This window comes from Delphinapterus leucas, chromosome X (assembly GCF_059928025.1).
Source record: "Delphinapterus leucas isolate spDelLeu-1000000601 "Yukka" chromosome X, BTC_Dleu_Yukka2, whole genome shotgun sequence".
In the NCBI taxonomy this organism is placed as follows: Eukaryota; Metazoa; Chordata; class Mammalia; order Artiodactyla; family Monodontidae; genus Delphinapterus; species Delphinapterus leucas.
Genome location: NC_143150.1, coordinates 16,178,562 through 16,195,166, shown reverse-complemented (window position 1 = coordinate 16,195,166; position 16,605 = coordinate 16,178,562). Strand labels below are relative to the sequence as shown.

General features: G+C 41.7%; 1 protein-coding gene across 2 annotated transcripts in view; it reads right to left on the bottom strand.

The window, feature by feature from the left end:
• The window catches only part of MAP7D3 (MAP7 domain containing 3), a 34,950-nt gene continuing 18,345 nt past the window's right edge, over positions 1-16,605 (bottom strand). Inside the window, exons 8-18 of one of the 2 annotated variants that reach the window (XM_022554254.2) lie at positions 15,190-15,884; positions 14,513-14,643; positions 14,039-14,247; positions 8,900-9,032; positions 7,279-7,414; positions 6,246-6,350; positions 5,175-5,228; positions 3,488-3,590; positions 2,230-2,425; positions 1,036-1,307; positions 1-460 (exon numbers count right to left, since the gene is read on the bottom strand). In XM_022554254.2, coding sequence (XP_022409962.1) covers positions 453-460; positions 1,036-1,307; positions 2,230-2,425; positions 3,488-3,590; positions 5,175-5,228; positions 6,246-6,350; positions 7,279-7,414; positions 8,900-9,032; positions 14,039-14,247; positions 14,513-14,643; positions 15,190-15,884 — 2,042 coding nt within the window. In that variant the 3' untranslated portion in view covers positions 1-452. The remainder of the gene's footprint in view (positions 461-1,035; positions 1,308-2,229; positions 2,426-3,487; positions 3,591-5,174; positions 5,229-6,245; positions 6,351-7,278; positions 7,415-8,899; positions 9,033-14,038; positions 14,248-14,512; positions 14,644-15,189; positions 15,885-16,605) is intronic. The other variant, XM_089904059.1, reaches the window with a different exon arrangement.

The window sequence follows — 16,605 nt, the reverse complement described above, 5'->3', positions numbered from 1 at the left end:
TCAAATGTGAGTTTTTATTGGTAAATTAATTGTTAAATGGAGTAAACATGATTTTAAGATTTCAAATATATACTGAGAAAAAACTATTCCTCTGGTAGAGATTCTCTTAGAAACTCAAGAGTTAGCATTTTATAAAGACACCCTTGATACACACTCAAACGTGTTGGCAGGAAAACACAAGAACGAGAGACATGAAGATTTTTACAGGAAAACAAAACGACTCTTTACTCAGAACCCTTGCTTGTGGGCAAGAGTCGAGATGATATGAGCATCTTCTGAGATATGTTAAGATGACGTTTTGATGTTTCCCGTTTTTTTTTTTTTTTTTTTTTTTTTTTTTGAGAGTCATTTTCTTTGCCAGGTTCAAGTAGGAGGTGGAGAAATTTTGAGAGGTGTTCCTGGAGGTCAAAATCCAGAGTGGAGAATGGCTTCTCTTCCAGGCTGGATGAGGTTTACATATCTGACCAGGGGGAGAAAGAAAAGAAAGAAGGTTAGTAGAGAAAATGCTAGTTCCACACCAAGTGGGCCCTGGCTCTGCTCTGAGGTGCGCCTGGGACCCTCAAGTAGCGCCCCTGGAGTTGCTGACACACTGGTGCTCTTATAAACGTTCCCCAACCCCCAAATGGGCCCAAGCTCCTCTCAATTTCAAAGAGAGCTTCTCAAGGAAAGAAGTTTTGGTTTTGGAAACACAAGTTGAGAGACTAATTCCAAAAAACTCACTAACCCTCTGCCCTGAATGATGATCTGTGTGCTGTAGAGCAGCCAGTGGAGCAGGAGCGCAGAGGAACCTGAGGGGTCTGGGGTTTGAAATGAACCCCACTTTGTATATCTGGCAGGAAATGCAGGCCATAAAAATTAGAATCAAGTCATTTACCCTCTCAAAACTAACTTAATGGAGGGCTCTTCTACATCAACCTAGTTTTAGACCAACCACTGTCTTCTCCCTCACCAAGACAACCCTGGAACAGCTGGAAACACAGGAGGGTTCAAGGTCAACTACCTTTCAAATGAAGTGAAGATGGGATGAGGCCTTACCCGATAGAGCAGAAACAGATTTGCTTATTTTCTTGTTGTCTATAGGCGGCTGGTGACTTAGGCAGGATGTCATGGGACCTTTCAGATGGTGTTTTCGGCTATCAGGAGGGATACTGGACTTAGGTGGTTCTATCTCGCTTGTGAGGTCAATAATCTTGTCGCAGACCCAATCCCGTGCCTCTGAATGTAAGCTCTTGGAAGGTCCCACGGTGTTGCTGGTTTCTGCCTTTCCGGTTTTGGCTGCTCGGTTGGCTGTTCTTTTGGTGAAGGATCTGGAAAGAGATACTTTGGTTATAATCCGGATTATCCCCAAACCAAGGCTTTGCCTGAAAGAAGCTTTATTATTTAATTCTAAGAAATGCCTTGGACATAAATAAACTTTCAGAATCACAGAATGGGAAGGCCGGATGGAAGGGACCCTGGAGATCACAGAACACACTGGTTTCCAAATTGTGTCCTCCCAGGTCCTAGGGCTCCATGGGAACGCTGAGGGGACCAGAAGCAGCTGCGCATGCAGGGCTCTAGGGACGCTGTCCCTACTGCAAGCAGATCCAGGACACGGCCAGTAAGGCAGAGTGAGAACTCATGTGGGTTTACCAGCTCCACTGCTCTTTCCACGCCATCACTGAGTCTCTTGGCAGATTGTTTCCACAGGCCTTGCAGGTTAATGTCTTTTCAGGCCATCGCCCAAGGAGCCCTCCTTTCCAGGAATCTGGCCCTGTTCTTCTGACCTAACCTCTGACCCTCAGTTTCCCATATGTACAGTGAGGACTTTAGTATCAAACTCAGGGTCGCAATGAGAATTAAGATAGTTGAAACGCCTGGTACACTGCAGTCACTCTATCAACGTCCCCTCCCGGACTGTATGAGACAACACTAACCAGCACGAATAAAGGCACAGTTTGGAGTCAGGTGTATCTGGGTTTGAATTTGGGCTCTGCCCTTGAATGGTGGGATGCTGGGCAAATAAGGCCCGTAATCTCTGCACGCCTGAGTTTCCTCGCCTGTAAAAATAGGGATGCTCATCCTCACTAAGCAAGGCTGCTGTAGGGATTAGTTTGTTTCTATAAGTCGAGTGCTTGACACAGTGTTTGGTATAAACTAAGAGCTCAGTCAATCATCTCATGCATCATTCTAAGAATGCCAATCATAACCCCTCCAAGTGTATTCTGATGAACTCACCTAGGGACTCACCTGGCACTCTTTGTCTGATTCAAAGGGTCTTTCACTCTTTTTTGTCTGAAGGTTTTCATGTCACAATTTAAAAGTGTTTTTGTCTCTTTACGGATGTAGCTACAAGTCTCATCTAAAAACACCAGCTTGCGAGTGTTCTTCACATTTTTAAAATGTGTTTTTGGTTTTGTGGATGACTCTGTGCCATTTATAAAAGCTAGAGAAAAAAAAAAGAGCAAGAAGATTAAAACTGGAGTTTCAACAACAAGACAAGCAAGGTGCCTGCCGGCTCGGGAGGGAGCCTGCCTGAAGGCAGGAGCCGTCTCATGGCAGCGCTTCCTGGAGCCATGGCCTGGACTACTGCCCAGGGCACAAGCCCAGCCAGCCCTCAAAGCACAAAGCGCCACCTTTAAGGAACTTGCCCTCTCTCCTTTGCCAGCAAAGAATGACGGCCAGAGGGCAGGATGGCACCGCGCTTCTCGCCCCTCCTCCTGATGACCCTCTTATTTTAGTCTCACCTCTGACCTCAAGCTTTTCCAACGCCCTAAGGTGGAGCCTACAGCTCAGCTGCCCCTACTGCTCCGTTCTCGTGGCATTCTGGCCAAACTTCTTTTAAGTGTGACCAGCCTGTGGCAGCACCACGGTCTGTTCATGTCTAGCTCCCCACTGGCTGTGGTTCCTCGAGGCCCCAGTAGCTAGCAGAGCGCCCGACTTGTGTGTTCGATACCCGCTACGCCATAAAGGGTGAACAAATCGTGTTTTCTCAAATGCCATTACTGTGGCCATTAAGTGGTTCCTATTCACCAGGGAATGAACGAGACTCAACACTACACCTTAGGGGCACTCATATCACGACATGATTCTCATTTTCTCTCAGTGAGGCGGGGAGTGGCATTCTACCTATGGTCAGTCATGAATGTGCCACAAGGCCCTGAACTGCGAGATGCTAGTAAGCCTCACACTGAGCTGAGAAAGAGCTGCCATTTACAGTCTCTCAGCACAACCTGAAACACAGTAACAGCTGTAGCAGCAGCTAATATTTATTGAGAGTTTGCTATGTGTCAGGCACTGTTAGCACTACACGATCTCACTGCAATCTCATGCCCACCCTAGGGAGAGAACAACATTAGCTTCTCCTTTTTCAGACGGGAAAACTGAACACAGAGAGGTTGAGTAACTTGCTCAAATCCACACAGCTCAGAAGTGGAGAAACCTTTGGATGAGCCTAGACAGTCCAGCTTCTAAATACTGACTAACAGAACTCAGAAGGCAAGCAAACCTGATGGATGCATGTCATCAAAGGAATCACTGTCACTTTCTGACTCGTCCTCATCGTCTGCCTCGTCCTCCTCATATGCATCATTGCTGAATGTTTCTGTAGCCTACCATGAAAAATGAAAGTCATGATTACATCTAATATTCAGTCATCCTGACTTAGTTATTTCAAAGAAGGCAGATTTCAGGACTTCCCTGGTGGCGCAGTGGTTAAGAATCCACCTGCCAATGTAGGGGACATGGGTTCAAGCCCTGGCCCGGGAAGATCCCACATGCCGCGGAGCAAGTAAGCCTGTGCGCCACAACTCCTGAGCCTGCACTCTAGAGCCCGCGAGCCACAACTACTGAAACCCGTGCGCCTGGAGCCACCGCAATGAGAAGCCTGCGCACTGCAATGAAGAGTAGCCCCCGCTTGCTGCAACTAGAGCCCGCGTGCAGCAACAAAGACCTAATGCAGCCAAAAATGAATAAAATAAATAAATTTAAAAAGACAGATTTCACACCTGGATTGATGGCTAATTTTTGTCATTTCAGTTAAAAGGTAAAAAAAAAAATCTAACCTCTTTGGCCCACAGAATCTACAGAGGACAGGACAGGTGGCCCGTGTCATGCAGCTCGGGAAAGCCACTCAAGAATGAAAGACTTCCCTGAGTGGGAGCCAAGGGGCAACAGCTTTGGGCTGGCACGGGGGATCTGCCAAGGTGGGGCCCTGGCTAAAAAAGTTCCTGGCTGCTGCTTGAGGCAGGGCATCTCAGGCCAATGGGCTAAATGATCCTTGAGATGGCAACTCCCAGCACTTTTCAGGAATGACATTTCTATTCTAAATTTTCATGGTATGAGTGACCACAACTGGGCAACTGTAAATAGGCAAAATATGAGTTTTGTAGCTCAGAGGGTAAAGAACACAGAATCTGGGGGCAAAAGACCTTAGATGCACGCAAACCATCAAAAGACAGGACACTGGGGCCAGGGAGGGAAGGGTGGCGGTAAACAAATACTTACGAGACATACCCTGAAAGCACTAACCATAAAGGAAAGAAACTGCTAAATTTCAGTTCATTAAAATAAGCTTCTGTTTATCAAAAGACATTATGAGAGTGTGAGGCAAACTACTGCACAGGGGCTAATAACTGCAATACAGATGTCCAAAGGGCTCAGAAGTAGAGCAGGTAAAATCTCCTACAGATCAATAGGAAAAAGGCAGGTGACCGAATGGAAACAGGGGCAAAGGACTTGAAAAGGCACTTCACCAAAGTGAATCTCCAAATGGCCAATAAGGCACCCGACTCCATTAGTCATCCAAAAATATTGATAAATTCAGCGATGTGAAAATCAAGAACTTCTATGTAGCAGCAGACAGCAAGAAGACAAGCCACAAACTGGGAGAAGATATCTGCAACACATACAAGAAAGGAGAAGTTTCTAGAACATTTAAAGAACTACCAATGAGTAGGAATAGACAAGTCAGCCAGAAAGTTTTGGGCAAAAGACCTAAACAAGCGTTCCACACAAGAAAAAACATGAAAGCTAACTAAAGGTATGAAAACATGCTCAACCTTTTTAATAATCAGGGAAATGCCAATGTGATATGTTATTTCATTACCACCAGAGATGGGCAAAAATGAAAAAGTCGGCAAGAATGTGAAGCAACAGGAATTCGTATGCACTGCTGGCAGGAGCACACAGACTACCTTTGAGGTATTTGAATCTGGCCTTCTTGTCCGCTTCATAATTTCCTCAATTCTCTATTTAAAGGAAAATAAAAATTCAAACATGAAAACAGATTAAAAACAAAACACTGGTCCTGAAGAAGTTGATTATTTCCATGTTCCAGAAGCGGACAATATATATCAGTGACTGCTCCAACGCCACAGATATAACCGACGCAAGACCCTGGGCCGGCACCTGGGTGCCTTCCTTCAAGCCCAGTTTCATGATCATCTAGAAAACACCCTGAGCAGTGATGGGCGTACTCGTTATCCTAACACAGAAATCCAAATGACTTCTCACTCCTGATTTTGCCGACATGGAAGTTTATTACTTAGACTAAGCACATATTATTGCAAACCAATTAGAACTTGTGAACATGATTTTAGTCTGAACAGACCACGAGTGAAACCGAGTTAATGAAAAGAATGCACCCCAACAATGCAACCCCGTCAGAGGTTTTGTTACTAGAAGGAGCACACGCAGGAGGGATAAGAGTTCCCTTCTTTCCTGAAGGTGAGGAGAGCTACAGCTCTCTGGCCTCCTCAGGGTGACTGATCTCCTGACAGAGACGCCATGAAGTACCTTGCTTGGTCCAGAGCCTTCCTTGCTCCCAGACAAGCCACGTGGGTTGCACAAAGTGAGGTCCTACCTTACAAACAGCCTGTGCCTTGGCTTCTCAGGGAAGCCTCCACCTTCTGCTTCTTCCCACTCAGTTGCTGAAATTTCCAGCCCAGTTTAGAAACAACTCTAACTTCCACCAACCCCTACCATGACCTGAGTGACTCTGTTCAAAGGACCTTTGTTCCCAGAGATTTGCTGTACAGAGATATCCCTGTAATGGTCATCAGTGGTCCACGAGGGAGACGGATGATCAGTAAGAGGAGATCATTCTAGGGAGAAGGGGTCAGATCCTTGGATAAGAGAGCACAGAGGGAAAACAACCAAGGCTAGCATATCACTTACTTGTCATTTTCTAAAACATGTTTTGATATCACGTGCCCAACATTGTTTTAAACAAAGAATCAAACCCCCCAAACAGAGAGAAGGAGTACCTTTTTTCTTTCTAATCTCTCCTGCAAATTCTGTAACATAATTCTCTCGTGTTCCTTCTTGCGTTTGTCAGCCTCCTCCTGAGCTTTTATTTTGGCATCGCTTTTCTAGAAAATTTGTACAAAAAAATCATTTAATCTCAATATATCTGAATGACATCAGTGAAACAGTAAGATGTTATCCAGAATAGAAGAATGTAACCTTTTGATTGAGAGTACCCACATATATAACATTCATGGATCATCAGTTTTCAAACCATTAGCAAAAATACACAAGAACTAGCCTATTATCACAAGGATTTACAAGCCATGCTAATCCCCTTCAGGAGCTCAGGGTTGTCAGACCACGATTGTTTCAAGTATGTATGTGATTGTGTAGTCTTCCACTGACACAGGCATCAGAAGCCAAGTCTTACACTTCTCAAAAGCAGCAAAAGGATTCCTAAAGGTACTTTCTCGAGGAATGCAAATGCATTACAATCATTTATGTAACATTTATTAATTGATTTTGATAAATGATACACTAAAACTGGAATATAAATTAGGCTACAACAATAATTTAAACTGAGTATGGTCTGAGCTCAGTTTGGGGGTTTAAATTTACATGGGTGACATTCTCATCAGTGAATCTGATGAGGCATCATAACTTGTATCGTATCTGTTGTGGCACAGGTGTTAAGTGTCACCACAGAATGCAGGGCTGGGAAAACTCACACAGGACGTTTAATCTCTGAGCGATCTGGATTTCCCGAAACCAAGCTGTAATATTATTTATGGAGACAAACTAAAGGACTGCTCATCTGTAATTTGCTGCTTTCTGCTTTTGTTTCACTTGTAAAACATTCTGGGATTCGGCCAAGGGTGGCTGAGAACAACTCACAGAGATACTGGTAACAGCGAGACTGTAACGTGAATGCAACCAGAGCATGCAGCATCTGCTTGCTTTCTGTCTTGGAGAAACAGACTTTTGCTTTGGGTTTCTACTGAATTTTAGAATCTGGTTCTCATCCCTTGATCAAGTGGGGAGCCGGCAAACCTGGAGTTCCACTCTTTGGTCTTGTTCTTCTTGACTTCCTTCCTTCTTTATCTCCTTTGGTGGTTGCCCATCTCCAAATTTTGAGAACTCCTCTTGTTGGCCTTCATCTGCTTTCTTTGCTATGTCTTTCATTTTCCTGATGACACAGAATACTTAAATAACTCTTATTATGTGCATTTTTATAGTAAAGCTGCTTGTGTATAGTAATACAATTTCTATTTACACCAGATTCACCACTTTTTCTGTGTTGTTACTACACAGGATTTGCATAATTTCACCTTTTTTAAATGGGGGAAGCTAGCCCTTGGGAGTAGAAAAAGATTTCTATCAAGTAGTGGGCTACTTTGCGTCTTAAAACACAAATGCGCGTGCTATAAAATCACTCCTTCTTAACTGTTTTAGACGTATGCTCACACCCAGTCTCACATGGGGGTGTGAGAGACGAATTTAGAGGAGGGTCTGGTGGTGCTCAGAGGAGAAAAGCCCAGTCTACAATGACTGGTATTCAGGGCTTTTAAAATGTTAAACTAGCTCTGTTTTACATGAAGCAATGAATAATATTCTTCAAGTTATAGGGGTGTTTTTTCTATTCATAATGTCTCCTCCTCCTTTCTCCCAAACCCATATAAGGTACATGGAAAGCATGTGACTGTGATTCAAAAACACTTAATACTTAAAAACAAAGTCAGGACTGTAGTTATTCTTTGCAGGCAGTGGACAGAGGTTTACATCAGAAGGCCCCAAATCAAATGGGCCTTGAGATCGAAGATCAAGAAACCTTTAGATTGAGGTAGAATGCACACAACTGTACATGACAATGGCAGCCCACAAGTCACTGGAAACCCAGTAAAACACAAGAAGTATCCTTTCCAGGTTTACAGATTTTTTCTTTTTTGGTAACTTTTTATTTTCAAACTTACAAAAAAGTTTCAAGCAAAGTTGCTTTACCAGTTACTAACTATGTGTGTGTATATATTATTTTTTATGAACCGTCTAAGGATTGAATTCTGAACTAAAACAAAACTGTATAAAGAATGTCACTGGGACAAATGGCAAATTGAACTGCTGACTCTGAATTAGAAAATAAAATAATAAATTTCCTGATATTAGTTATTATACTCTGGTTACGTCAGAGAATGCTTTTGTTCTTAGGAAGTATACACGGAAGTATTTAGTAGGAAAGGGTCATGATGTATGCAACTTATTCTTAAACAGGTTTACAAATTCTAAAGTTATAAAGGACTTTTGAAATAAAGAAAGGGGCTGATGCCAGTGAATGGCAACAGAAAGAGCCTTATGTGATCACTCAGGTGCTCCCACTGAGATCCAAGCCCCTGACATGAGTTCAGGTCTCTATGCATCTTTACAGCACACCTGATGGCACATGACACATAGAGACTAAAAAGGACCATACAGTCATCTACACACCAGCGTCCTGTCTGCTTGAAATGCTCCCCACATTTGTTTAAAAGGCGACGAGTCATTTCTGATTCACACTGGAGAAAAAGTCAGTTTACTATCTGAGAACTTATAATACATCTAACTTGAGGATAAAGTCTGACTTCCAGAATTCAGGCCCCAGCCAAGATTTACAATATAGAAAGGATGATTTTGTGCCAACCTTTGCTCCATCTCTTTTTGTAGTCTTTCTTCCTCTTTTTCCTTTTGTTCACGAGCAAGGCGTCGTTTCTCTGCCAAAATTTTTGTTGCCTCCTCGGCATTCATAGGCCCTGGTGTGCTTTTATTACCAGACTCTAATTTAAATTAACATGTAAAACAGTTAAGTTTAGGGAACTTACTGCCTCTAAGTCCAACAAAGAGGTGCAAGACAACCTGTGATGTTAAAAAAAACCAAACAGTATGTCCGTGGTCTAAAATGTATAAATAAACTATAAGTGATTTATGTAACAGCTTTTGTTCAAAAGCCCAGCTCCCGCCCCCTCACCCCCACCCCCCAACAACAGAAGTAGCATATTGTTGATTTTTAACAACTATCTGTTCCAAAATGAAATAATGTACTCCTGCTTTGGTTTAGCTGTTTTGAGATACCTGACTGAATTGCCTCTATGGGAAAAAACAAGATATACTGAATATAGAGGAAGACAAGCTTATGCTCGGTCCAAATGAAGTGTACAGATCTTTTATTTTTTAAGTTATTTTGTCATGCCATGCAGCTTGCAGGATCTTAGTTCCCTGACCAGGGATCGAACCTGGGCCCTGGCAGTAAAAGCGTCGAGTCCTTAACCACTGGACCGCCAGGGAATTCCCTGAAGTGTACAAATCTTAATTACTCGATTAAACAAAAATATATCCAGCGTACATTGTGCATCATCTTTACTAAATACATACTGTTTAGCTAACTGTTGATAATAGCATGCTAACATATTTGGTTGATCATAAAGTGGCTAACTGTAGATAATCAAAGAAACCAAGACTATCAGTAAAATCAAGTGACCACATGGAGGCATAACATTTTAGTTCACGTGACGAATTTGTTTTAAGTATGACGAATTTGTTTTAAATAAACTACATGCAAAAATGAGGATTTCAGGGCTTCCCTGGTGGCGCAGTGGTTGAGAGTCCGCCTGCTGATGCGGGGGACACGGGTTTGTGCCCCAGTCCAGGAAGATCCCACATGCTGCAGAGCGGCTGGGCCTGTGAGCCATGGCCGCTGAGCCTGCGCGTCCGGAGCCTGTGCTCCGCAATGCAAGAGGCCACAACGGTGAGAGGCCTGCGTACCGCAAAAAAAAAAAAAAAAAAAAAAAGAGGATTTCAAAAAATCAGGAATAAATAATTTGTAATAAAAAGATCATTTCTGTTACAAAGAATTCACAGTGGAATTCCTTCAAAAAGCAAAATTCACGAATGTATTTAAAATTAAGTAATGTCAATGGATATTAAGAATGCATGTAATACCAAAAAAGAAAATTACAGGCCAATATCTTTCATGAATATAGATGCAAAAATTCTCAAAAAAAAAGTTAGCAAACCAAATCCAATGACACAAAAAAGATCATACACCATGATCAAGTTGGATTCATCACAGGGTCACAAGGATGGTTCAACAAACGCAAAGCAATCCATGTGATACAACACATCAACAAAAGAAATGACAAAAACCACATGATCATCTCAATAGATGCAGAAAAGGCTTCTGATAAAATTCAGCATCTCTTCATGATAAACTCTTACCAAAGTTGGTATAGATGGGACATATCTCAACATAATAAAAGCTTTGACAAACCTACAGCCAATCTAATACTCAAAAGTGAAAAGTTAAAAGCCTTTCTGCTAAAATCTGGAAGAAGACAAGGATGCCCACTCTCACCACTTCTATTCAACAACAGTATCGGAAGTCCTAGCCATAGCAATCAGAGAAGAAGAAGAAATAAAAGGTATCCAAATTGGAAGCAAAGAGGAAAACTGTCATTATATGTAGTTGACATGATATTATATATAGGAAACCCACACAAGACTCCACACAGAAACTACTAGAACTGATAAACAAATTCAAATTTTTGCATCTATATTCAACAAAGTAGCAGGATACAACATTAACATACAGAAATCCGTTGCATTTCTTTACACTAACAATGAAGTATCAGAAAGGGGAAAAAAATCCCTTTTAAAATTGCATCAAAAACAATAAAACACTTAGGAGTAAACCTGACTAAGGAGATAAAAGAGTTTTACGCTGAGAACTATAAAACACTGATAAAGGAAACTGAAGATGATTTAAAGAAATGGAAAGATATCCCATGCTCTTGGATTGGAAGAATTAATATTGTTAAAATGGCCACACTACCCAAAGCAATCTACAGATTTAATGTGATCCCTATCAAATTACCCATGACATTTTTCACAGAACCAGAATAATCCTAAAATTTTTATGAAACCATACATAAAAGACTCAGAATATCCAAAGCAATCCCAAGGAAAAAGAACAAAGCTGGAGGCATAACCCTCCCAGACTTCAGACAATACTACAAAGCTATAGTAATCAAAACAGTGTGGTACAGGCACAAAAACAGACATATGGATCAATGGAACAGAATAGAGAGCCCAGAAATAAACCCACATATCTATGCTCAATTAATCTTTGACAAAGGAGGCAAGAATATACAACAGAGAAGACACGGTCTTTTCTGTAAGTGGTGTTGGGAAAGCTGGACAGCCACATGTAAGTCAATGAAGTCAGAACACTCCCTCACACCATACACAAAAATAAACTCAAAATAGCTTAAAGACTATTAAAATATAAAACTCCTAGAAGAGAACATAGGCAAAACATTCTCTGTCATAAATCGCAGCAATGTTTTCTTAGGTCAGTCTCCCAAGGCAATAGGAATAAAAGCAAAAATAAACAAATGGGACCTAATCAAACTTATAAGCTTTTTCACAGCAAAGGAAACCATAAGCAAAACAAAAAGACAACCTATGGACTGGGAGAAAATATCTGCAAATAATGTGACCTACAAGGTCTTAATTTCCAAAATATATAAACAGCTTATACAACTCAGTAACAAAAAAACAAAAGCCCAATCAAAAAATGGACAGAACTAAATAGACATTTCTCTAAAGAAGCCATATAGATGACCAAAAGGCACACGAAAAGATGCTCAACACCACAAATTATCAGAGAAATGCAAATCAAAACTACAATGAGGTATCACCTCACACCAGTCAGAATGGCCATCATGAAAAAGTCTACAAACAATCAGTGTTGGAGAGGGTGTGGAGAAAAAGGAACCCTCCTACACTGCTGGTGGGAATGTAAATTGGTAGAGCCCCTATGGAGAACAGTATGGAGGTTCCTTAAAAACTAAAAATAGGGGGCTTCCCTGGTGGCGCAGTGGTTGAGAGTCCGCCTGCCGATGCAGGGGACACAGGTTCGTGCCCTGGTCTGGGAAAAGCCCACATGCCGCAGAGCGGCTAGGCCCATGAGCCATGGCCGCTGAGCCTGCACGTCTGGAGCCTGTGCTCTGCAACGGGAGAGGCCACAACAGTGAGAGGCCCGCGTGCCACAAAAAAAAAAAAAAACAAAACTAAAAACAGAGCTACCATATGATCCTGCAATCCCACTCCTGGGCATTTATCTGGAGAAAACCATTAATTCGAAAAGATACATGCACCCCATTGTTCACAGCAGCATTATTTACATTAGCCAAGACATGGAAGCAAACCAAATGTCCATCGACAAAGGAGTGGATAAAGAAGATGTGGTACATATATACAATGGAATATTACTCGGCCATAAAAAAGAATGAAATAATGCCATTTGCAGCAACATATTAGGACCAAGATGTTATCATACTAAGTGAAGTAAGCTAGACAGAGAGAGACAAATAACATATGATATCGCTTATATGTGGAATCTAAGAAAATGATACAAATGAAGTTATTTACAATACAGAAATAGACTCACAGACATAGGAAACAATCTTATGGTTACCAAAGGGGAGGGGTGGGGAGGGATAAATTAGGAGTTTGGGGGCTTCCCTGGTGGCGCAGTGGTTGAGAATCTGCCTGCCAATGCAGGGGACACGGGTTCGAGCCCTGGTCTGGGAAGATCCCACATGCCGCAGAGCAACTAAGCCCGTGAGCCACAATTACTGAGCCTGTGCGTCTGGAGCCTGTGCTCCGCAACAAGAGAGGCCGTGATAGTGAGAGGCCCGTGCACCGCGATGAAGAGCGGCCCCCGCTTGCCCCAACTAGAGAAAGCCCTCGCACAGAAACGAAGACTCAACACAGCCATAAAAAATAAATAAATAAAATTTTTTTAAAAATTAGGAGTTTGGGATTAAAATATACACACTACTATATATAAAACAGAAAACCAACAAGGACCTACTGTATAGCACACGGAACTATACTCAATATCTTGTAATAACCTATAATGGAAGAGAATGTAAAAAAAGAATGTGTATATTTATATATATATATATGTATGTATTAACTGAATCACTTTGCTGTACACCTGAAACTAACACAACATTGTAAGTCAACTGTATTTCAATTAAAATTTTAAAAAAACAAAACAGAAACAGACTCACAGAATAGAAAACAAACTCACGGTTACCAAAGGGGAAAGGAGCAGGGGGAGGGATAAATTAGGAGTTTGGGATTAGCAGATATGAACTACTATATATAAAATAAACAATAAGGTCCTACTGTATAGCACTGGAAACTACATTCAATATCTTGCAATAACCTATAATGAAAAAGAATATGAAGAAGAATACATATATAGCTGATTCACTTTGCTGTATACCAGAAACTAACACAACATTGTAAATCAACTGTACTTCAATTAAAAAAAAGAATGGCAAAATACCAATATGATACTTTTTGGAACCCACATGCTGACCTGACACATGTATGGTCTATGTATGGAAACTGCCCTACAGCTCCTGAAGGAAACCTGCTCAGCCACAAATGGCTGGAGTGCTCTCTCCAAGGACGGAAAATACCTTAGGGCCATCCACTATCGGAGCTGGAAGGAAATGCAGCCACCACCTAGACCATGGCACTCATCCAACCCATCCATACTTCCAATATCAGTTCCAAAAATGGGGGTAAGAAGTTCCAGCAAGAAAAAATAAAGCAGTGTGCCAGCGTGACTGGTGAAATTCTCTTTATTTAAAAGAAAGTTCGCTTCCTAAAGTTCTCTGAACTGGGGAATAAAATGACGTTGACAGTTCCCAAACTACCTTAAGATTTTCTGTGCTGCTGAAATGAACTTCTTAGTGAAGGAACTCACCTTCACAGATCATATCCTTTTGGCTTGCAGTCTCAGAGCTGTTAATGGTGTTAGAGATGGCTTCATTTTTCATTCCAATAGTACCTAATGCATTTTGTGCAAATACGGTACGCTGCATAGGAATTACTCTACAGGAAAAAGAAAACTGTGTCGACTGTTTTGACGTGGCGGGTGAAGGTGACGGGGGGCGATTCTTTTGGATTTGCCTGCTGGGAAAAAGTAATAGTTAATGGGGTAAGTCTGGTATGGTTTTGTAATACATATGTGATGATTTTTAGTGTACCATTTCATAAACTGTAATGTCTTGACTTTATGATATAATGATATTTTATAACAGACAAAGGTAAATCCATTTTTAAAGGCTTTTCCCTTTATATTTACATTACCATGCATACTACATAATTTATGAAACACTGATGTGAAATTTATCCTGGTAAAATACGTATCAGGAACAGTGGCAAATAAGCTACTTACCTAGCACTGATGGGAGATGGAGAACACCACCTGCTTGTAGGAGAAGATGACCATCTATAACACGGTATCTGTGATGGTGATAGGCGCTTCTTTGTAATCGGGTTTGAGGCCTGTTTGTCCGTTTCTGATTTCTGAACAGATCAATACAATCAGATAAGAAATTACTAGCATTACCTTTTGCAGCTGGCTTTTCAAGAGAAAAATATTCTGAATAACATATAATTATAGCTCCTTAAACTCCCAATTTTCCTTTCATGCATGAGCATTAGGTACAGAGATACATTCTTCCAGACTAACAATTTATATTACACAATTCAAGTATGTCATAGAAATAATTTAAAAGAATTCTTTTACTTCAAAACCTACTTTTATTTTTAAATCCTAATTGAGGTTTGCAATAGTTCTCAAAAACGTTCCTTCAGAGTTTAGAAACACAGTTCATATAAACTGCTTTATTTTGTCTCTTCTACTAAAAATTAACTAATATTCCAGCTTTGGGGGGGTAAACTGCGACAACGAATATCATATAATTTTAAATTATTAAAGTGAATTTATTTTATCACAGAACGCTATAAATAAGAAGTTGCTTATGTTGTGAAATCTGACCTATCATAATCTATACAACAAAACATACAGATTTTAATAGAAAATTTCTCAATGAAAGGCACTTGTCGAACCTGTGGAGAGTCTTTCATTTTCACCTTGGAAGACATTCCCATGGTCACCGCAGGGGAGGCCTCGGGGGACGCCTCCATACTTGCCTCAGAGGGCACTTCTGTGCTCTCCTCTGGGGATGCTTCCACGTTCGCCTCAGGAGATGCTTCCACACTAGCCTCAGATGACGCTTCCGTGCTCACCTCTGGGGACGAGTCCACGCTCACCTCTGGGGATGAGTCCATGCTCACCTGTGGGGACGGATCTACACTCGCCTCAAGGAACAGATCCTCGCTTGCCTCAGGTGATGTTTCCACACTAGTGGGGGGTGTTCCTGCGCTTGCCTCGGGGGGTGCTTCCACGCTCACCTCGGTGGATACTTCCAAGCTTGCCTCGGGAGGTGCTTCCACACTCACCTCGGTGGGTACTTCCAAGCTTGCCTCGGGAGGTGCTTCCACGCTCACCTCAGGGGATACTTCCAAGCTTGCCTCGGGGGATACTTCCAAGCTTGCCTTGGGGGGTGCTTCCATGCTCACCTCCAGGGGCACTTCCACACTCGCCTTGGGGGCCGTTTCCACGCTTGTCTTGGAGGGTGTGTCTACTTTCTCCTGGGGAGGTATTACCACTGTTGACTTGTGAGGCACTATGGTACTCTTCAATTCATCACTGCTGTGCTTAAGCAGGGGCATGTTTACATATTGGAATATATTGTGGATGCCTGTAGGTAAATGAGGACAGAGAGTGAAATTCCACACAGCTAGAAATTTGATACGACAGAAATGCACCATGTAACAATATAAAAACAAAGAGACTGCATTTATTAGGAAATGACAGGGATTACACACAACACAGAAATGTTTACTGAAATGGATCACAGACACAGAACAGAAGCATCGCAAAGTTGGTACTTCAGAAGCAGCACCACCACCAAGAGAGGCATTGTGAAGACAATAGTCCACTCCAGACGAAAATAAGATGCTTCTCCAAAGCTGATGTTTGCCGTAAGCCATTTCTATTTTAATCACACTATAGTTCAGAATGATTTTCATAGAAAATTACAAGACCTTCAATGCTTTTTAAAAGTAATCTAAACAATGTCACCAAGGCCAGGGATCTTACCATTACAGGTGATTACATAAGGCATTCTATATATGATCGTTTTAAAATAGAGTATAAAAAAGCATTTTCTCACCCATACTAAAAATTGTAATAAGACATTAATCAGAATGGGCTGGATCTCCAAGGTCTCTTCCAGCTTTAACAATCTCAATATTTTTAGCCTAACAAATGGACAAAAGTCCTAATATCCGGTACCAGCTAAGATGGAGGAAAGTGATAATACCAATGTTGGGAACCAGGTAACCTCATGCACTGCTGGTGGAAGTATGGATTGGTATATGCTCCCTGGGAAGCATGTTGGCAACAGTGTATCAAAAGCC